Source organism: Mustela nivalis (genome assembly GCF_964662115.1).
Source record: "Mustela nivalis genome assembly, chromosome: 11".
Classification (NCBI taxonomy): Eukaryota; Metazoa; Chordata; class Mammalia; order Carnivora; family Mustelidae; genus Mustela; species Mustela nivalis.
Genome location: NC_139030.1, coordinates 105375811 through 105399919, shown reverse-complemented (window position 1 = coordinate 105399919; position 24109 = coordinate 105375811). Strand labels below are relative to the sequence as shown.

Below are 24109 nucleotides of genomic sequence, written 5' to 3'. Positions count from 1 at the left end.
TGTATCAGGAGTACTTCTGGTGCAAGTAACAGAAAAACTCCAGCTAGTATGAATTTCAAAGTGGAATTATAGAAGAGGGCAAATCTTACACAAAGAATACAAAGGTAAGAACACAGCTGTAGAAAGGATGGGAGTGGAAACTGGAAAAATCTCTAGAACCACGGAGTCTCCTCTCCATCTCGGTCCTGCGTAATGCATCGGTTCTATTTTTCTTGCTCAACAGGGGTTAACTGCTAGTTGGCCCACAGGAAAAGCAGTAATTTTCCTTGTTCCAAACCTACAGAAGAACTCCATCTCAATCTAAAATTCCCAGGGAAGGTCCGAGGAAACTCTTGATTGGTCCAGCTTGGTTTAGGAGACACTCAGCTGAATCAACAGAGACCAGTAGAAAAAGATCTTACTGTATAAAGTGGCTGTCAGGATCCCGTGGCTGGAGTGAGGATGCCTGCTAATGAGTATCAGCTTTTTCTTTGACCAAGAGCGATCACAAGTAGGCAGAGAGGCAGGCAGAGAGAGAGGAGGAAGCAGGCTCCCTGCTGAGCAGAGAGCCTGATGTAGGGCTCAATCCCAGGACCCTGGGATCACGACCTGAGCTGAAGGCAGAGGCTTTAACCCACTGAGCCACCCAGGCAGCCCCAGTATCAGCTTTTTAAAAGACACCTCCAAAGATGTTTACTACAGGGGCTTTTTTAACAGGCTGATGGCCTAGCAAACAGAAAAAATACTGCCATTCTCCTTTTTCTTTCTAAAATAAACTTACGCTCAACTTCTATGTTGTTACTCTGAATTGGAGTAAGTATGTTCCTGTGAACGAACTTGCCAGTGATCTTGAAAATGACATTTCTCATACATAAGAGGGAGAAGATCAGCAATAACCTGTACCTTGCAGGTGATTCTCTAAGAGGAGCAGAAATACCGTATCTGGAGTATCCAGCACTATACTTAGCATACAGTAACATAGTAAACACACAGCAAGTGGCTTTGATTTTATTTTATTTTATTTATTTAGGTAGCTTTGATTTTAAATGCTAAACAAATTCATGCAACATCAACATTTTTTCTTAAAAGACTGCTAGAGAGGGGTGCCTGGGTGGCTCAATCAGTTGGGCACCTGCCTTCGGCTCAGGTCAGGATCCCAGGGTCCTGGATTCAAGTCCTGCATTGGGCTCCTTGCTCAGTGGGGAAGCCTACTTCTCTTGCCCCTCCACCTGCTTGGAGTGTCTCACAAATCATTCAATAAAGTCTTTTTAAAAAAATGAAAGATCAAGTTTCAATCAACATTTATTTAAAAAAAATACTGCTAGGGAGATTTATTGTTTCCTACAAGGCTGTTAAGCACTTCAACTGGAGTCATAGCCCAGTGAGGTTTTTTTTTTTTATTTTTTGAAGGTTTTATTTATTTGAGAGAGAGAGCCAAGACAGAGGGAGAGCACAAACAGGAGGGAGAGGGAGAAACAGGCTCCCTCCTGAACAGGGGCTTGATCCCAGGACCTTGGGATCATGACCTGAGCTGAAGGCACACACCCAATCGACTGAGCCACCCAGGCGCCCCAAGAGCCCACTAAGTTTAATTCAAAAGAAAAACTCAGAACACAGAATACCCAATTCCATAGGATTCAAAGATATAACTCCAACTTACAAACTATCAGCTTTATTATTACCTGCAAATGGCAGGAAATAAAATATGTAAGCATGTGAAAGAATTAATTTTTAATTATAAAAATAGAATTTATTTAAAGTATATATACATTTAAATACACACATGCAGAGTGCATGATACATTTACTTAATATATACAAATTTTGCTTTTCAACTACAAAGTTGTATACAAAGGATAAAGAGCAGTTAAGAATTCCTAAAAAGCCCTCACTGTATGTCTTGATCCTAAGTCTCTTGTTTCCCTCCCACAGTTAGACTAGGTCTCATAATCCATATGTACATTTATTACAACATTTTTCCCCTAAAAAGAAAGGAGCTGTTAGTAAACCTGTAGTGTATCTTAAAAGTATTGTTATCTTAGATTCAAAAACATACCATATTTAATAAAAAAAAAAAATCTAGTTCTTGTAGTTTATCACAGCAATACTTTATTCCATACATACAATTCCCTAGTCTTCCTACATTCCTAGTAATCTTGAAATGCAAACTAAGTCACATTATTGAACACTGTCCTCTTTTTCCTATTTTTTGGTCTGAAAACCACCAACACTGGTAATGCATGTTTTTAATCTGCCTTGGAACAGAATGTTTTGAATTATGCCAGTCTCCCAGGTCTCGATCTATACAATTAAGATACATGCAGGTGGTAAGTAAAAGATTAACTCAATTATGTGTCTTCCTACTACATAACCATTTCAAATCATTTTCATAGGAGCCAAGTGAATCACACAATTGTGTTGATATGAAAAAGAGCCCCAACTGGTCTTTCCTTCAATAAGCAACACCCTTTTCTATTGTTATCTGAGAAACTGCCCGTGCAACAGCCACAGAGCAAAAATAAGAGGACGACTCAACAATGAGAATGTCGGCGGAAAACGCAGCAAACATCTCTTTCAAATGAACGTATACTCAAGTTCTGTAGTTAAAGAACCGTACTGAGAGGTCACGTCTGCCGTACTACTGTATTCCAAGGACCCATCACAGGGCCTGGTACACAGGTGTTTAATATATAGTACTGAACGCACAGATGAATAAACGGTATGAGTGAAAAATCAGCACAGTCAACCCAAGCTGGCTTAAAGGCTAACACTCTCCATTTCACCTTTGGGGACAATTTTACTAAAAAGAAAATGACAGAAGAATGTACAAATTCTTAAAGGAACGATAATTTTGCATACCGAAAGATCATTATCACATATTAAAAGTTAAATACACGGATAATTCTGAAATTGTCATTTCCAGTTGGGGGTTAATCCTAAGCCCTTGGAGAACACTGGTCCACACACAGAGCACCGATGATTCTCTCTCAGTTGAGGTACTTTATACACAGCAATAGGTATACAAAAGCTTTTGAGCCATTCCAATATTCCCGCTGCTCTGATAAATGAGAGACAAATTGTAGGCAATATCTCTTCGTAAGTCTAACTGGTCAACTTCTATACCCTAGGAGGAAAAATATGTATTCATATAAATGAGTTATATTTCAAACTGACAATCAGGACAATTTCATGAGAATACTAAATAAATAATAAATAATAAAATTCATGATACTATAAAAACCATATAAAACTAGGCATATACCTTGGATCTAAATTTTTATTAGGTAATGTTGATTCAGTTAATCGCTGTAATAATTATATTATTAAATAATTAAAAATGTCTAACCAGTAAGTTAAAAAAAAAAGTTTCACCCCAAAATAATAGCAGAATAAACTCCAGACGAATTAAGAATCTAAGATTAAGAAAACGAAACCATAAAAGAAAAAAATTATGGCTAAATAATATAATATAATCTTGGGTAGGAAAGGCACTTCTAAGTATAATAGCAAAAGTAGAAACTATAAAGGAAAAGCTTAATAGATATGAATTTGTTAAAAACATAAAACTTACTCATTTAAAAAAGAAAATATTATAACACAAATGACTAGATGGGGAATACCTGTACTATATAACAGAAAGGCATTTAAAGGATAGGTATAAGAAGACATATACCAATTTAAAAAATAATAATTACCCTAGGGGTGTTATTACCTTTTTTTCTACTTAAATAGCAAAGCAATGAACTCAATGGAGTAGGTTAGATCTATGTTCTAAATCTTCCCCAATACAAAATTTTGGGGTCAACTGTAAAAATACCTACAACAACGAAAAATGACCCATAACGCTTAAGGAGCAATACCTAAAGGTATTTATGAAATAAAGAACACAAAAGTGTATGTATCTCATCAGCATAACTATAAAAGTATGTATTCATTTGCTTAATGACTAACATTGAACAAGGGGAATACAAAACAGTTGGGAGGGCATGTGAGGATGAAAACAGTATTTTTCTTAGGAAATTTAAATAGGAATGAGACTTTAAACACAGATTATCGTAGTACTAGCAACACTTTACCCTGTATTACCTTATCTTAAACAAAACTATATTTATACTGGTCTTCCATCTTTATAAAGAAATACTTCAGTTATATTTGAACTTGAAAATGAACAATGGCTACATTACTCAATACTCGGGCTTTGTGTCTATCAGCTCATACCTATAAACCACAGGGGCTACCTTAAGGGAACTGAGATGGTCATAACCACAAGCTGTGTATACCCACATGGTTGCTGATCAGGTCACAAGGCCAGAATGATGAAGAGCTACTTGTTGCTGAACACAATTACATAAATACATTCAATAAAGAAAAAAATGCATTCTAATACACAATTTATTTCACTGTCTGGACTAAGTACATGGGCTAACTGTACTTATTGATAGATGAAATGAAGTGACTCATCAGTTTTTAAAATTAATCATACAGAGGCCCCTGGGTGGCTCAACTGGTTAAGCACCAACTCTTGATTCTGGCTCAGGTCATGATCTCAGGGTCATGAGATCAGGCCCCACGTCAGACTCTGTGCTTAGCAAGAAGTCTGCTTGAGATTCTCTCCCTTCTTTTCCCTCACTCCCCCTGCTTGTGAGCTCTCTCTAATAAATGAATAAAATCTTTTTAAAAAAAAGCAGAAGTAAATCATAAAATACCTCTACCACAAGTGGAGGGAGTTCCAGGGCCTTCTGATAATAGTGGATCGCAAGATGAATCAGCCCCAGTTGGTGAAGACCACGGCCCAAATTGTAGAATGATTCCTGGCAAGGTCCACGTATACTGAGGTATCGATTAAGAAAAGAAAAGCCCTACCAAAAAGATAAACAATTCAGTATTGTAATCACTGGACAAATACGTATTTGAACCAATATAAGTGCCAGGTATACTCTGCACAAAATACAATAAAAAAAAGAGTCCCATCCTCAAAGAACATAGGTCTGTAGTTCCATATCACAGTATAGTCAAGGTATAATAGATTTTTTTTTTAAGCTAAGGATAAAATATTCACAGAAAACAAAGTCAAATGTCACAATTGTCAAAGATCCATAATTTCTAATAAGACAGGATTTTTTTTTCTTGAAGATTCCAAGTTGGCTTTTGTGACGTTAGAGGCCAATAAACTTTTTGATTCAAGATGTCTAAAACCTTAAGCAAAATATAAAATCTGAGCCCTTAAAATAATTTTAGAAAGGTTTCTTCTCAGGGAGAAGCAGCTTTCTGGGTAAATAGTACCTTTTTGTAAGTTGCCTCTCTTATTAACTTCTTAACCAAAAAAAAAAAAGTCATTTTTTTCCCCTGGAAGCTTCTGACTCAGACTTTACAGAAAAACTGGTTATTTCAGAGTGCAGCTATAATAATGCAGACTCCATGTGTATTACAGTGTCCAAAAGCAACTTGCTTCTTTATCTCTCCCTGTATTAATTTCCACCTTTCATGTAGTTACCAGCCACAGAAAGTTACAAACTGCAAAAGTACAAGCGTCCTATGTTAAGTAATTAAACAAATATATTATCTGTGAATACGGAATATAAAATGCAACTATTCCCTGGGTGATCTGCTTTCAAATATATGGTCACAAATTTTTCTTCATAAACAAATAATAAAAATTAATGAATCTTTAGAATTAAAGCATTTTAGGGATAAAAATAATTATGCTCACTAAAAAAAAATCACTTTCTGAATAACAAAAGAACCTACTTCTATATATAAATATGACCTCTATGATACTGAAAATTATGGTTCTTAGTTAAGTAAAACAGACAAACTATTAGTCTCAAATATCAAATCTTATTTTAAAGTAATAAATTGCAAAAATTGGAGGAAGAATAGTAAATAATCCCAAAAGAACTGCTGCAACGTAAATAAACTTGCAAGGCTTTTGATACAATAATAGGATTTGAGCTACCTGCTACATCTTAAGAAATTTTTAACAAATTTAGGAGACCCCTGAAACACTCAGTAAGTAATTAGTGATTTAAAAACTAGGTAATGGGGGCGCCTGGGTGGCTCAGTGGGTTAAAGCCTCTGCCTTCAGCTCAGGTCATGATCCCAGGGTCCTGGGATCGAGCCCTGCATCCGGCTCTCTGCTCGGGAGCCTGCTTCCCGATTTCTCTGTCTCTGCCTGCCTCTCTGCCCACTTGTGAACTGTCTGTCAAATAAATACATTAAAAAATAAAAAAATAAAAACTAGGTAATGGGGATAGACACTTATCTCTTAGGTACTATGAATTATCAAATACAAAAACTACAAAAATATGACAAAAAATTTTAATGACATAGAAACAAAAGAGTTTTAACATTAAGAATGTTAACATTTCAAACATTTTTATCACATTTTTCACTAAAGGGCCCAAGTATACACTGCCTATAAAATGTTAAATACAGAGAGAAGAAATCATAAAAGATTTTAGTAAAACATATGAGATTTTTTTTTAAGTACTCTAAAGGGAAACAAACTGGTCACATAGCATGAAGAAATAGATTCACGAGAAATTAAAACAATTTAAGAATCATGGTATTTACGATAAAACTTGCTTTTGGAAACTTTTTTAATGGAAATGTTTAAAATACACAAAAGTACAAAGATTAGGACAAAAAACTCCTATATACCCATCTCTTATTGCTTGATCTCTATCCCCAACAAATTAAAAACTGCTGTTTAACGCTGAGTGCTTTGAAATTTAGCTTCTAAATTACTTTGAAGTATATAAAATTTTTTCCTTACCGGGTCAAAAAACTACATATTTTAACTATTTAATATAAGTCAATCCATAAAAATTTCCTATCAGGATTTACCAGAACATAAGCTTAGTGAGGGCAAGGAATTTCGGCCTGTACACTCGCTGCTACCTGCCCATCTCCAGCACAGCGCACCTTCATTACATATTTAATTTATACGCAATCCTACATACTTCATACAGCAGAAGTATCCGTTAAGAGCGAAAAAAAGCACAGAGCAAGAAGTGAACAAGTATCACAAATAAATACCCAAGAAAAGGAAAATTTCTGGGCTTTCATTTTTACTTTTTATTATGAAAATTTTCGAATATACAAAAGTAAAGAGAACATTATAACAGACCCCAATACCCAGCTTCAACAGTTATCATCTTTTGAATTTAGGCTTTCTATTAACCATTTTACTTTTGAAAAACAAAACAAAAAATCCTTACTCAATCCTGCTACTCCATTCAAACCAACATATTCTTTCCTTCCACACTACTTGAAAAAAAGTCTTTAAAATGCATCAAACATATAACCCTCTCTGCAAATAAATACATCCAGTGGTGAAAAGAAAATAAGTAATCAAATAAAATGCATCAAACATACAAACATAAAAACAACACAAAAGTTTTAAAAACAGAACTTTTAAAAAGTTTTGTTCACAGTGGTGAACAAAACAGATGACTCCCTCATCTTTTGAAATATATATATATATATATATATATATATATATATATTTTTTTTTTGTGAAAGAACATGCACCTTGTGGAAGAGGGCAGAGGAAGAGAGAGAATCTTAAGCAGGCTCCACTCCACTTCTCCAAGATCATGACCTGAGCTGAAATCAAGAGTCGGATGCTTAACCTACTGAGCCACACAGGCATCCCTGGAATTTATATTCTTATTAGAGAACACGAGCTACATAAAAAAGTAAACAAGAATATGAAAAGACTAATTTCAAATTTCTGTTAAGAACCAGAAAGCTTGGGGCGCCTGGGTGGTTCAGTGGGTTAAAGCCTCTGCCTTCGGCTTAGGTCATGATCCCAGGGTCCTGGGATGGAGCCCCACATCGGGCTCTCTGCTCCACAGGGAGCCTGCTTCCTCTCTCTCTGCCTGCCTCTCTGCCTACTTGTCATCTCTGTCTGTCAGATAAATAAATAAAAATAAAATCTTAAAAAAAAAAAAAAAAGAACCAGAAAGCTTTAAAAGCAATCTGTTGGGACGCCTGGGTGGCTCAGTTGGTTAAGCTGCTGCCTTCGGCTCAGGTCATGATCCCAGCGTCCTGGGATCGAGTCCCACATCGGGCTCCTTGCTCTGCAGGGAGCCTGCTTCTCCCTCTGACTCTGCCTTCCACTCTGTCTGCCTGTGCTCACTTTCGCTCGTGCTCTCTCTCTGACAAATAAATAAAATCTTAAAAAAAATAAAAATAAAAATAAAAGCAATCTGTTGGTGATGATGTAAGGAAATAGTCACACAGCCACATACACTCACATTATTGTATATATTTTCATACATGTATTTTAAATGGATTTACAATAAATCAGTCTTCAGGACCTAGAAGGCTGGAGGCCTCAGGGGCTCTAGAATTTACGGAAGCCTCCAGATTCTGCTATCTTCTTTCTGTATGATCTGGCTGTAAACCCATTCTACATGGCTACTTAAGTCTTAGCCAGGAGCACCACCACATGTTAAATCCGTGAGTGCTGAACACAGGGACAGGTGTTGGGAACTCTCATCATGTACACTAAGCAGGTATTACTTTTGAAGCAAGACAATAGAAGCATTAAGTATATTTATTTTTAAAGAATGTAAAACCAAGAAATGAGAAAGCCAAATGAATTACCTGCACAGTGAGAGCATGTCTCCTTAAGACATACTTCTGAGACGCCATGTGAATAAATGTCAGGCCTATACAGAGGCTGTAGAGAGGTTCATGGGGATGGGTGCGAAAGGCTTGCACATATTGTCCTGAAAAAAGAACAGTGATGTCAAACGGTGTGACACGAGCATGGCTCCTTGTTTCTTCACTTATTCAAATGTATTTTATGGCTAAACAGAACTGATTTTTAACATATGCAAGGTATGTTTTCTAAAATATCAATCAGATGCACATTAATTTGGATTTTAAAACAATGCATAAAATATAATAAAATTTGGAGGTTTTACATCTATAAATGTATCCTGACTACAAAGATGAAATGTGAGCAACTGAAAGTAACTTTCTTCTAGGCACAGCTAGACACTTCCATGTAGAATAGTATTTATTAATTGTGATGATTTATTAATTATGATCATAAACAATTTATTAATTATGATCATAAACCTACTTTATGATCTTAAATCTATTTTAAAAGAAACAAGAGAAGGTGTCTTTTGGCAAATTCGTCTGTAAAATTAAATGACCTGTTTTTTATGAATTCAAATATGATGGATCATGGAGGTGAGAAAAAGAAAAATAGTTCTGTTCTGCTTTTTAGATTATGGTGTTGTTTCCTGAGAAAAAGATGTTTTCCGTGTTTCCATGTATTCTATATATGCAATTATTTCATGTCAAAAACTTAACCATATGAGACAGGGGAACTGAAGAAAATTTTTAAGCAGATTTTTCTTCTAAAGGGATGATCTAGAATTTGTCATACATAAATAAGAACCTCCATTCTCTCCAGCTTCTATGCCAGAAGGTTCTGCACCCCAGAACCTCTTTAGCAGCACAGATGGTAAGACTGCCATTTGCACTTCCTATTTTTACCCTTGTAAAAGGTCCTAAATATAAGACAACAACATAAATCTCTCCTTTATATTTCTTAACATTAAACAATTCCCCACACAACAGACGAGTTTCAACGTCTGATGTGCAAGGTTACTGGCTGAACGATTATAAAAATTCCAGCTATACGTGAAGAAACACTGAAAGTATTAAACAGTCAACATCCCAGTTTATCCAGAAGTAAACCTGGCATCATTAGCTTTTAGCCAGCAAGAGACACATGCCTCAATTTAAGTTTAAACATTTGGCCAAATATGTTTCTACTTACTTGCTTCTGACTCATTATTACAGAAGATTTCAAGTGATTAATTTTCCCGGAGTTTAATTACAATTAGCAGGCACCATGTAAATAAATCTTGACATAAAGACTTGTCTCCTCAAGGAACTATCAGCAAATCTTAAATCCTTTTTTGTACTACAGCAAATTGAAATCAGGTGGCAATGCATCCATAATTAATGAAAATTATTTTAAAAACAACCCGGGGCACCTGGGCAGCTCGGTTGGTTAAGCTTCTGTTTCTTGATTTTGGCTCAGGTCATGAGATAGAGCCCTGTGTTGGGCTCCATGCTGGGTGTGGAGCCTGCGTAGGATTCTCCTGCCTTCTCCTCCCCTCTCTCACTTGTACATGCTCCCTCTCTTAAAAAGGAGGGCACCTAGGGTCCCGGGACTGACCCCCACATTGGGTTATCTGCTCTGCAGGGAGCCTGACTCTCCCTCTCCCTGCCGCTCCCGCTGCTTGTGTGTACTCTCTCTCTCTAATAAATTTTTAAAAAAATCTTCAAAATTAAAAAAAAAAAAAAATCAAGCCTCAGCAGGGGAACTGTTAACCTTTAAAATGAATTATGACTTACTTCAGCCTTTTGAAACCAAAGCTTCATAAGGAAAATAAGTATTAATATTATCATTGTTGCTAAGAGCTCCTTAAGTATATGGGCCAGGCATTAAAAAAATACTTTATATTACACATTTAATTTTCACAATAATTTATAAGGTAGGTCCAAATATTACCTTCATTTCAGAGATAAAGAAACTGAGTGCGATTTAAACACAGGCAGTTCCACTCCAGAGGCCAACCTGTTAACCACCACTTCATCCACAAAGTCATGTTGAAGACACTTACCAAGCGCATGCTTAAAACTACCAGATACAAATGCATTGTGTCCATTTAAGACACACAGGGCATGATTATCTGGGTTTTTCAGCATTAGACGAAGACAGAAGCGATGATGTCGTACTTCTTGGGAGTGCATGGTAACCTGATTGAAAATGTTCCAGAGCTGAGGTTTATTGACATTTTCCATTACCATTACCCTAAAATTGCAGAAAGACGGTGAGGATAAAAAACTGTGTAAAAGAAAAACTTCTATTTCTAAGAATGAAATCCTTCAGTGCAGCAACATCTTCCAAGAAAAAGCACATTGTCTCAATGTATTTAAACAGAAACATTTACACAAAGATTTTTCCCAGAAAACGCTGCTTAAGTTAGTATTTCTACATCTTATTTGTTCTTTTCAACACAATAACAAAAAAATCAAGTAGTTTAAGTTTCACTGTTTCTCCCCCTGACCCTAGAGCTGCAGTACAATGAACAGGGAATAATAGTTAATAATAATGTGTGCCAGACATTGTTAAAAGGCCTTATATATAATAAACCACTTAGCCCTCACAATAATCCTACCAGGTGGTAATATTATGATATCATTTTATAAATGGGGAGATTAAGGCACAAGAGGCTATATGAAAGGAGATGCCCCTGAGAATCACCAATGACCTGAATTAACCAGTGAGCATCAAGAGAGTTAAAACAACTTATTAATTCTTGAGCATAAGAGACTAAGCCAAAGTGAATACACATACTCTTTCAACAACTCTAAAATAAACTATTAGAAAATTACCTGATATAGTTGTATGCCTTTCTGAAATTTTTGTCCAGTATTGCAGCAGAAAGACCAAAGTATTCTAGTTCTTTGCGTTTCTGCTTGTCATCATAAAATGAGTAATATTCCAATGAAGAATCCACAAGTAGCTCAGCCTCCTGAAATCGGGATAGGTCACACAAGCAATATATGGCCTTCAATAGAAGGTTCCACCAGTCATCTTTTGTCAAGACACTCGTGAGTACAGCAAATATTGCTAAAATGATACCAGTGAAAATCAGTTAGGACACTGTACTTTAGGAAATAGCAGTATTAGAAAATTTCATATGATCAGTTTTAAGGTTAAATTTAATAACCACAATCTATGGGCCTGAATTCTTGCCAACACTCTTCTGATAATATGAGAAGTGGATAGTTGCTCGTTTACACTACTTCAACACCACCCTTTCTGCTCTGCTTAACAATCGGCAATCCGAGATTATTCTTACTTTGGAGTTGTCCTCTACGAAGTCCAGCTACCTCATTTATATCTCGGTGCTAGCTAGGATACATGGTCCTCTACGGCAGTACGAGCCTGTATTCCATGACTGAGGTCAGATACAGGATTCTACACATACAAAGCATTCAAATGTGTGTTTAACAAAGCACTTCAAATTCGTAATTTGAGATTCATATTGTTCTTGATCTTGTTATAATCTTAATTTTTTCTCTGCCTCAAAATTTCCTTCCTTAAAAACCTTGCCTTCTTTGTAAGAAGCCCCTTTTTATAAATTTGTAATTCTTGAGAAATATTGAAAGCCACAAAATTTTTTAGTCTTTAACCCAGAATTCTGAGACTCTATCCTATCCAAGTAGTCAAAAATATGGATACAGGCATGACGATGCTCACTGCAGTACCATCTATAAAAGAAAATTATCAGAAGCAACCATATATCAAAAAATAATAATTAAAATATGGAACTATCAATGGAATATTACACATTCCTTAATGGTAACAGCTATGAAAAAGAGCAACATGAGAAAACATCTCTGAGAAAATGCTGAGTGAAAAAAATCAGGATACAAAGATGCATGTAACGTCGAGAGGCCTTGCATCCTTTCCTGGTATACACCAGAGTAACGTGATGACCACCAGGAGGAAATGAACTCACAAAAAAACCCTTATGAGCCTAAGAAAAACGAACAATAGATCTGAAAGGAGAAAATAGTGAAAGAGAAAACCAGGAAGGATCTATAGAAAAATATACCTTAAGGAAATAGTCTTAAATACATGAAGCAGAGTTTCCCTTTGGGAAACTGTTGAGACAGCAGGGTTCTGAGGCATTTATGACTAGATTCCGAGCAGCTGTCCTGACTCTACCCCCTGCAAAACCTTGCTTAATATATGCTTATAGCGATTTAGCTCTTCTGGATTCGAAATCCTATCTCCTGGCACACTGCCATGACTGTAACAATTATTTAACAAAGTCTACTGACTTCATTAACAATGAAATAATTTTATGACAGACCGATTAATTCCAATTTAAACTTTTTTCAAGTTTTCTGAGTAATAACCTCACCCAAATGTACCTGATGCATTACCAGCTAAAAACAGACGCCTTTTAAAGTCATATTACTTGAGACTGGGTCAAAGCAATTTATTTCCAGAGTTTCTATGACTACATTTGTCAAAAATGAATTTAACAGAGAATGAAACATATAACTGAAGTCACTGAACAAATACAGTAATTTATACTGCCATCTCATCTTCACAGATTTCTTAAAATAAGCTGTATTTTCTTCTTAAAAAGTCAAAAGTTCCATTTAGTGTTTTCACAGGAAGATCCAAGCAGATGTTTTCCTTTCAATTTTCAAAAGTTAAAGTATTTACATAACCTTCCTTTTCTTTCTCAACATCAAATGAGTTTATTATACTTAAGGAATGTGGATTAGAAAATTTTATTTTATTTGAAAAGGGTATATTTTCAATTTAGATTACTATCAGGTGATACTTCAGGAGTATTTTATGTAATAAAGCAAATAAAAGAATTACCTTTTGCATCACAATTTGCTGTCTCTTGGTCACTGTTGTCTGATATTTTGTCTCTTGACACTTTAATAAGGTAGAGATGCCTCTCTCCAGATTTGGAACTAGATATCAAACAAACTTGGGCTCTGTTCATTGCTACCTGAATTAAACATAATAATTTGAGATTTTTTAGTCATATTATTTCTTTTTAATATTTTATTTCTAAGTAATCTCCATACCTAATGCAGGGTTCAAACTCATAATCAAGAGTTTTAAGATCTAGCAACTAAGCCAGCCAGGCCCTCAGATCATATAACTTTTTAAAGAAAATCTATTGTGGGGGTGGTGTGACTGGGTGGCTCAGCCAGTTAAGCATCTGACTTTGGCTCTGGTCATGATCTCAGTCCCGGAACTGAGCCCCACATTGAGTGTGTCCTCAGTGCGGAATCTCTCTTCCTCTGTTCACACGCTCGCTTTTTCTCTCTTTGAAATAAATAAGATCTTAAAAGGAAATAAAGGAAAGAAAAAGAAAATCTGTGGGACACAAGTATTGCAGGTGTGCCTGTAATCTTCAGTAGGAAAAAAAAGGCCAAATTATTGTGCATTTAAACACCTAAAAGAGAATGAATAGATTTATTTTTTTCTTCCTACCAGAGGAATGTAGGTCACATTTTAGGAGGGAAAAAGAAGTTACATAAATTCTTACGCACAAACACACACACAGAAACTACTTCCCAACAAAAACACTAGACTAGAGGGGCGCCTGGGTGGCTCAGTGGGTTGAGCCGCTGCCTTCGGCTCGGGTCATGATCTCAGGGTCCTGGGATCGAGCCCCGCATCGAGCTCTCTGCTCAGCGGGGAGCCTGCATCCTCCTCTCTCTCTGCCTGCCTCTCTGCCTGTTTGTGATCTCTCTCTGTCAAATAAATAAATAAAATCTTAAAAAAAAAAAATAAAACACTAGACTAGAAATGTCACACGTGGAAAACATTTTTGCAAAGCAAATAATTCTGGCACATAGACACCACTATCCAGAAGGCCAATATCTGATTATTCTATGGTTCTCACTTTTCTAGATAGGTACTAGCGAAGATTTTATTTCACTTACTCCACAGTTAAGTTTACGCTTTCATGCAGAAGTTTCAATTACAGTCGACCCTTGAACAACACAGGTTTGAACTGCACAGATTCATTTATACATGAATTTTTTATAGCATAGTACTATAAATGTATTTTCTCTTCCTCCTAATTTTCTTAACATTTTTTTAAACTTTTTTTCCCCAGCTTCCTTTATTGTATGTATATATAATACATACAACCTACAAAATATATGTTAATCAGCTGTTCACGTTATCAGTAAGGCTTCCATTTAACTGTAGGCTATCAGTAGTTAAGTTTTTAGGAAGTCAAAAGTTACACATGGATTTCCAAGTGTGTTAGGCTTGGTCTCCCTAATTCCCATGTTGTTCAAAGGTCAACTGTACATACAATTAAGCTCTTAGTCTTCTGTCTATAGCTGACTTTCATTTTCAAAAGTTTAACACCTATACTGGGGCGCCTGGGTAGCTTAGTGGGTTAAGCCTCTGTCTTCAGCTCGGGTCATGATCTCAGGGTCCTGGGATCGAGTCCCACATCGGGCTCTCTGCTCAGCAGGGAGCCTGCTTCCTCCCTCTCTCTTTGCCTGCCTCTCTGCCTACTTGTGATCTCTGTTTGTCAAATAAATAAATAAAATCCTTTAAAAAAAAAGTTTAACAGCTATAATCTATGTTTAAATCAAATTTGAAACATTTAAAAAGTAAACAGTGCTAATGTACGGAAAGACCATTACCCACCTTTAGAAGCATGGCTAACATGGTAAGTAAGGTGTCCACATAACCACACATTTTGCCTTGAGAAAACAGTAGAGTAGAACGATGAAGCAGTAACTTCAGTTCCTAAATAAATGAGCACATGATAATACATGTGACAAGATTCGTTTCTGCAAGTTGTTTTGTTTGCACAGAAAAATTTTAGAAATCAAACCTTAAGAACATTTGCTTTATGATCTTTCACAACTTAAAAATCCAATATTTTAGATACTGTAATTTATAATGTCTAACAAGAGGCTGAAATGTAAGATTCAAAATCACTTTTCAAAAATGCTGAGGGGTGCCTGGGTGGCTCAGCTGTTGGACATCTGCCTTCAGCTTTGGTCATGATCCCAGGGTTCTGGAATCGAGCCCCGAATTGGGCTTCCCCGCTCAGCTGGAGGCCTGCTTCTCCCTCTCTCATTTCCTCTGCTTGTGTTCCCTCTCTCCCTGTGTCTCTCTCTGTCAAATAAATAAATAAAATCTTTAAAAAAAATGCTGAATTTAATATACTAAAATAAACTTTTTGGATATACGCTGTAGAGACATCTTTAATGGAGGAGAAAGTTCAAAAATATAATCTACCAAGAAAAACTTCCTTTTATGTGACAGCCTACCTGCTGTGCAGCATTTGCATCTTGTGCTAAAGTATCTGGATCATACATGGGTTCCAGAGCTTCCAGAGCTTTCTCAGGACGACCCAGCTGCTGCTGAAGGGTGGAAAGTGAAATTCTTGCATCCAAATGAAGGGGGGCCAGATCAACCACTTTGCTATAGCTTTCCGCAGCACGTTCCATATAGCCTAAGGCCTTTAAACATTCTAAGATGTTAAAATAAAGCATAAATATGATCTACAGATCTGTTAGAATGCCAAGATTATTTTTCCATCTAAAAAAAACTTTAGAGCAGTAAAAAAATACTTGTAATAATATTTAGTATAAAAATTAAAGTACCAGAAATATTATTTCTAGTACTTTAAAACAACTAACTCATCTAATCTCCATCTATCGACTGATCAATCTATCGATTTCTCTAACTAAATCCAAATAGGATTTGTATCCAAACAAGGATACAAACAACATAGATATACAGTTTGGAGTTCTGCTTTATTCACTTAGCATTACGCTTTCAACACTTCCCACGTCTTCCTTACCATTCTGAACGTTTATAACATTCAACCAATTATTTATTTTACCATATTATCCGATATTTGGGTTATTTCCAAATGTTTACTTTAATAAATAACACTGCAGTAAACATTTTCATGTATATAAGCCGTAGTTTAAAAACTGGCAAGCCAATCTAGCCCACAGTTCCATTTTTTAAGCCATAGTGCTGTTAAAAACAATACTGGGATTTTATGAACTGGGATTTTATGTTTTTTAAAACTGGGATTTTTATGAACTCCCAAGTTACTGGATTCTTTTGAAAAATACGGATTTGAGAAACAGCAGCAGCATCCTTCAGAGAGGATTCTCCAGTTCTCCCCACTACCTTGAGTCTCTTTACTTGCCTACGTCACTCAATTTGTTACTTGCCAGGCTCCTAGGTTCCATGACCCCCAATATAAACTATCTCGTGTCATACTCAATTATTTCCTCAGGGCAAGTTCTCAGAAGGGGATTCTTGGGCTCTATTCCTCAAATTTTATGTCAATTAATCATTAAGTTCCATCAGTTGAACTCCCCACTGTAATAGTGATAACACTAATCTAGGACTTTTTAAATCTCATTCCTTTTTCACTGCTATTACCTCCTAAAATGGTACTTTTGCCTCCAATTGCTTTCCTAAATCTCCAATTTCTCAACTCTCTGCTGAGTATCATCCTCAGGTTAAACTTTGATAACAGGCAATAAAATCTCCAACTCCTCACTCATGTCTTCAAAATTCAAATACCACAAATACTGTAGTTTTTATGATGGTATCACACCTGTATTCATGTTCAGTCATCCAAACGGTAAAGAGTTATCTCTAAGTGTTTTCTGCAATTTCCTATCTGTGATATGTCTCAAAATAACCCAGATTGTCAATCAATGCTTCTCTAGCTATAGAGTACCTTCAACCATTATGTAATATTTTAAGAACTATTAGAACTTTCTGCCATCATGTAGTATTCTAGACAAAGACTACTCAAATTTTAATGCATATTTTATGTGGGTTCAATATAAAATCCTATTAGAGTATATTTTGGCTTTCATACATTTAAGAAACTGTTGTTTTTCTTAAGTTATTTTTTCTACATTGTTTCAGATTATTATAAATTTAGATGAAATAAAATGAAGATACATAAAACCTAATCTTGAGCATATTTGCTCAAAAAACATTAACTTTTCCCCCAAAATAACATATTTAATATCAATTCATTAAAACTCTTGAAAATTAGACTGCACCCCAAGTCTGACAATCTATTACTAAACATCAGAGCCTATGGTTAAGACAGGTGAAAGACACATACAAGATATTTTTTAACACAAACATGTTAGTCCTACTTCATGCTGGTACCATTAAATGAATCACTCTTCCAAAGCATTAGTGTGGGGGAAATCAGGTAGTGGCATACCAAGACAACTGACAATACTGACATTCATAGGATTACTGAGTCACTACGTTGCACATCTGAAACTAACATAACACTGTATGTCAACTATACTCAAAAAATAAGCAAACAAAAAACCCCGACTTTCAGAAACTGCGCTGAAACCAGAAACTTTCACTTTCACCAAGACATTAACATTTTAAAATAATTATTACCATCTTAGGAAAGTAAGTTCTTGCCCAGTTGTATGATTAAACTTCTCCCTCCCATAAAAAAATTATTACCTGCATGCCGGAGCCAAACTACGGCAAGGTTGTATCTTTCAGAGCAAACCAGTGCACTAAGGAGGGGAAGTGCAGAACTATATTCACCAACATCCAAAAACGCTTCAGCAACATCTAGATAGAGGTCTCCCATATCTTCAGGATTCTGTTCCACTAGTGTTGTCAGGAGAGGCTACATCACAAAATAAAAGGCTAAAGTCAAATTTTCATTACAAATACGCGTATCTATTTTTATTTCTCTTTTTACATTCCTATCAGTTACCCAGGGCAAGCCTAAAAGGAGCAAGGCTTAATAAAAACAGTTTTAAATAATCATTTTCCTATTCATTTCCGTATCTCTATTAAAAAGACCTCATACTGCCATCATTCACTCATTTAACACATGACTTCTGAAGCCTGTAACAAGCAGGCAAGGTAGAAGCTAAGCTAAAGCTAAAGCTGACTTACTGTGCTCTTCCTCTGCCAAGTTAAACACACCCACGCCTCAGGGCCTCTGTGTTTGCTGATACTTCTGTCATTAATCAAATGTCACCTTTCCAGAGAGGCCTTTCCTGACCACCCTATTTACAACTGCAACTCCTCCTACCCCAATATTCTCTCTCTTCTGTTTCATTTTCTTCCAGAGTATTTATCTCCAACTCAAATCTCCTATTTTACATACTTATTTTATGATCTATTTCATCCCATTAGAACAAAAGCTCCAGGATGGCAGGGATTTGTATACTGTTTTCAATACCTTATCCTAAGGTCTGCCAAGTAAATTCCCAATAGCTTTTTTTATTCAATGAAATACTTAGTCCAAAGTTGGCAGAAGAGAAGAGCTGTCAGAACTTACCAACTATCTAAAAAGCCCAATCTCAAAGTCTGATCTCTGGATTGTTCTCATCAAAAAGAAAAATTACTGCAAGCCCCGTTCAGCTTTTATAAGATATTCACACACAAATGATTTACGCTTATGGTGACTTCCTGGTTATTGAAAAATGTGAAATTTGGGGTAAACTTACAATTTCTTAGAATTTCCTGTCAAAGAATATAATGCAGATTTGATCCGAAGTACCTGAAGTGCAGATCTTAATGTCACTTACATTAAGTGGTTCGAGGATGTTGAGATGTACGAGGCAGACCATCAACTTCACGGTGATGTCTATGGGCACACCATCAGGTATGCTGCAGCTAACATTCTCACCAGCTTTGGATTAGACGGACAGACAAAAAGCAGTTCTACATGTAAGCTTAGAAAGTAGGACAACTGAAGCGACTACACCCTCTATGTACGATCTCCATTACTTCATTCAGGACAAAGGATTCCACAGTCAATTCTAATTTGACCAACTCTATTGCTAGGTTTTTATACTTCCTTCAGTCTGTCAGTAAGGAAAGAAGGAAGGAGGGATGGATCTATGAAACACAGCAAAATATATTAAACAACAAAAGGACTAATATATCTATAATTAAAACCCGAACATAAATTTTTCCTTAATATTTTCAAAACAATGGACAGCAATAATTTTTAACAGGAATATAGCTTTTGGGATGAAAGATCCTAAACAGAAAACACAGCTGCAAAACAATTTGAGACTTAACTCTAGATCAGGTCCAAGAAAACTATCAAAACTGGCAGTTATTCAGATGCCCTAATTCCTGCTTTCATGGCATTGCAGTTCCTCCTCTGCTGTACTAGAGCTGTACTCCGACCCACTCATTCACAGCACCCGTAACACTCAAGATCCTCAGCCAAAGCACCCTATCTAATCCTGTCTGAACCAAGTAGTGCTCTCACACCCGTAACCTCTCAGTCTGCAATGCACTTCCACCTGGGTTTTACTTAAATTATGCTTCTAGAAACCTTCTCCGATCTTTAGTATATTGCTCTTCTCTATTCTCCCATAAAGTCAGGTTTACTACAGAAATTATCACACTACTCCTCCTATAATTAAACTATATACTTCATTTGAACCCCACTTTCCCTCCCTGTGGGGAGGAAGTATCATTTTCATCTGCATATTCCCCAAACAACTAGCATAGGACCTTGTAAGAAAACTCTTTTCAAAAACTGGGATTTTCGTACCCCAACAACTTTCCTCTTTGGTTCTCTTGTTCTCTTGTTCTCTACGAATTAGCACAGCAACTGGTTTGTAAAAATGAATGACTACTTTCCATTAGGATGGTTCGTTTAAATAAAAGGCTTTTTGATTTTGCATACTTATGCCTTAACCCAAAGGATTCTATGATGATGGAATTTGTAGGCACCATGACAGGCCAGGGAGGGAACTATTCTGAAGCGGGCAGTACTCAAGTAACAAGTGCCTCCCCCCACCCCCGCCCCCCACCTCTACCCCTCATGGGGTAGAGGCCGAAGGAAGGTATTACACAGGAATTTTCATACAAGAACAGGGATGTCTACTCTGCCCACAGAGTTCAATTTTGCTACAACCTCAGATAGGGTCTTGCACACTAGTATTCTTACAGAACAGTTAATGGGTATGATACAAAGAAAAGAGCAGGGATGAGGAAGAGAACTGAAGGCGACACTGCAAGCCACACCTCAGGTATGACTCCCCAACTAGACCCCTAACTGTGTATTTTAAGTTTTCAAACAATGGACAGCAATCATATTAGTTTCTACATTTTATATGAATGCTTAAGTTTGAAGTAAGAAATTTTTTAATGAGAGTATTTTGCCTTTTTTGAATATTAAATTGCTTTAGATCTAAAGGTTTCTGATACGCTGTTCGGTAATCCATTCTTTGTTCACGTCACTAAAAAGACCCCCCAGAAAATGAGAAATGCCATGTTCAAATGCATGTACTGAGAAATAAAAAGGGACTGAAAAGAATTTTTCAAGCAGATTTCTTGTGAGTAAATATTCACAAGAAAAAGATACGAAATCTCTACAAGGAAAAAAATGCTTCTGGGAAAACCTGCTATGAGAACATCAACTATCAGTTTCAAAATGCCAAATTATAAACCAGAGAGGATTATGTGCACTACCCTATGCAGAGAAAACTACAACCTTTATTCTCCTCGGAAGGTCCTTCTTCTGTATTTTTTTCCAGCACAATTCCAGAAAAATCTGTAATCACCTAAAAGAACAGAGAAAAAAAGGAAATGATGCAAGAGTTACACACAGGAAACCTTTTCATAATGCAAAGGTTCGTATAGTTCGTTCAAATAATCCTTATTACATATAAATGGACTACAAAAAGCAACAGCAGTCTCTTTAAAATAAGGAACCACTGTGATATATTAACATTTTTTATCATATGAACTAATGCTTAAATAAAGATATAGAATTCATCCATATCAAACCGAACTACTTTTCCCAACAGCTTGGAAACTGAATCACAGCAATTCATCTGGCTGCTGAGTCCTGCTACCCTAAAGTACAGATATATTTGGCATCTGGGATAACGGTGAGAGATTTTATCTCTCATATATATATAACATATATAACTATATGTTACATTTCATTTGGAATTACCACAGAATCTAGAAATCTGTTTCAATACAGACTTTAAGTAAATAATTTAGCATATAAGTAGCTTAATATATATAACTAAAGTGAGGAATTGTCAATTTGTAGAATTTCTAAAATGCAGAAATGTGTCCAAAATCTAAGAGAAACCTATTACATTTTCCTACCTCCAAAGCTTTGTCATAATGCTTGTTAGAAATGTATAATTCAGCTGCTATGTTAATATCTTCCATGGAGACAAGGCCCTGGTGTTTTGAGAAAGCTTCTTCAATTATGTTAATAGCTGAAGTAACATCATTGGCTTCATAGTAACTCCTAAAAAAAAAAAATGACAAAATGGATGAATATTTATTTCATTCAGATTATAAAACTCTTATCTTTGCTTAGACCATCTATTACCTATGATTTTCATTTTCTTAAAATTGGGGAAGAGAAAAACGTTTCTTTGAAATCATAATCACAGCTGATGCAGAAAAAACCGGCAAACACCAGTAAGATGATGTCATCCTGCCAAGCATCTCACTCTCCAAAAGCTACCTCGTGTCGTTCCAGCTCGTTCCCCCATCATCTCAGTCCAGTGGACTCTACAAGCACTCGTCTACCTGTTCCGCTGTCCTGCTGCTTCCTGCCCTCACTTTTCCCCTTCTCCACAGACCAACATTACGAATACTCCCTTCATTATAATCTCCTCGCTTCTCCTGCCCCTCTCTCCCTTCTAATAAAATCACTTGATAAAACCCTAATCCTTGTTAACTCAAATATGCCTGCTCTGCACCACCGCCTCTCCAGCCCACCACGCCGACTGCACTCGCTCTAAATGAACGACCAGAAGCCTCAAGCAGGCCCACGGTGCTGGTCAGCAATGTTACCAGTTACCTTGCCCAGTACTCTGCAAATCTGAACATACATGCAAAGTAAGTGGGGGTCTTGTACAAAGGCATATTCTGATGCAGTAGAGCTGGGATACAGCTGAGATTCTACATTTACAACAAGCTCCCAGGAGATGCAAATGTTGCAGTAGGCTCGAAAGACTCGGCAGCAAGGCTCCAAGGACTCGGCAATGACTTCTCATCTTTCTCTTCAAACCTCTAAAACACTCTGATCCTCACTGTCAGCTGACAACCTTGCTTTTTAGTTTTCCAAGAGAACCAGATCATAATGTCTCACATATTCCCTACCTGTCGTCCTACTTACAGACACCCAGGGCCGTATCTTCGACCTTCTCCACTTACGAGGGCAAACCCCCACTAGACCCCATTCCCTCCAACCTACTCAAGGACTTCACTCAAGCAATCGTCCCTTCTCTTATTACTCTTCAGTGTGTTTCTCAACTGCAGATTATACCAACGGAATACAGATACACTATAATTTTTTCCCAACTTATAAGTTATCTCTTACCCCTACAACCTATACCAATGATCTCCCCATTCCTCTGCTCCTCTTATAAACTTCTCCAAAGAGCTGCCTATCCCCCAGGAACTCCCACCCTACCTCCAATGTCAACATTCAGTCCTCATTTCACACGCTCTACCTTGCCTACTTCACAAAGATGATCATCCCTCCTCCTTGAAGCGCTTTCTTCAATATTTCTAGAATATCAGGCTCTCTTCATTTCCTCCAACTTCACTGTCCATTTCCTTTCAGTCTCCCTGCTGTTTCCTCTTCACCCTCCTGACTTTTAAACACTGCAGGACCTCAGGGTTTAGTCCTCAGAACGCTTCCCTTATCTGTCTGTGTCTGTCTCTCTCTCTCACCCCAACCCACACACAAACACCATTTCCTATCACAAAATCCTGAGAGCTCAGCCTTCAAAATACTTCTAGAATCTGAATACTTCTCACCACGTCCTGCACTTTTATCCTGGACCAAACAACTATCATCCCTTTCATAGATTGTTGCAATAATTTCCTAACTGGTCTCTCTGCTTCTGCCCTTACCACTCCTCACACTATCCTCAAAATAACAGAACTGATTTAAAGGGTTTTTTGGTTTTGTTTTAAATTTTATTTATTTATTTATTTAATTGACAGAGAGAGAGAGAGAGACAGAGACAGAGACAGAGACAGCGGGAGAGGGAACACGGGCAGGGGAAGAAGAGGGAGAAGCAGGCTTCCTGCTGAGCAGGCAGCCCAAGCAGGGCTCAATCCCACATGACCTGAGCCAAAGGAAGGTGCTTAATGGCTGAGCCAGCCAGGTGCCCCTGATTTAAAGTTTAAGTCAAATTACACCTACTCTTCTCAAAACCTTCCAATGACTTCCAAACTCATTCAGGGTAAAACCCAAAGCACTTACAATGGTCTGAAAGAGCCAAGTGACCTCCGGATGCCTCTCAGATCTCAGCTCCTGCTATGTTCCCTTAAACCTTCAGCTCGTTCCCAGAGCACACTTCTGCACTTGCCATTTACTTTGCCTGTGACACTCTTCCCTAAATATCTGTTCCCATACTTCCTTTAGTTTACTTACAGGTCATTACGATCATAACATAGGGAACTGAGTCCTTCTCTAATCACACTATTTAAAATAACATACCCCCTCTGTCAAATAAATAAATAAAATCTTAAAAAAAAA

The 24109-nt window shown here is 36.8% G+C and overlaps 1 protein-coding gene across 1 annotated transcript in view; it reads right to left on the bottom strand.

The window, feature by feature from the left end:
* Positions 1-1409: 1409 nt before the first annotated feature.
* The window catches only part of GTF3C3 (general transcription factor IIIC subunit 3), a 38554-nt gene continuing 15854 nt past the window's right edge, over positions 1410-24109 (bottom strand). Inside the window, exons 7-18 of the mRNA XM_082689047.1 lie at positions 21709-21856; positions 21080-21149; positions 19152-19255; positions 18067-18238; positions 15864-16066; positions 15232-15333; positions 13426-13561; positions 11412-11649; positions 10637-10827; positions 8592-8716; positions 4685-4837; positions 1410-3102 (exon numbers count right to left, since the gene is read on the bottom strand). Coding sequence (XP_082545173.1) covers positions 2980-3102; positions 4685-4837; positions 8592-8716; positions 10637-10827; positions 11412-11649; positions 13426-13561; positions 15232-15333; positions 15864-16066; positions 18067-18238; positions 19152-19255; positions 21080-21149; positions 21709-21856 — 1765 coding nt within the window. The 3' untranslated portion in view covers positions 1410-2979. The remainder of the gene's footprint in view (positions 3103-4684; positions 4838-8591; positions 8717-10636; positions 10828-11411; positions 11650-13425; positions 13562-15231; positions 15334-15863; positions 16067-18066; positions 18239-19151; positions 19256-21079; positions 21150-21708; positions 21857-24109) is intronic.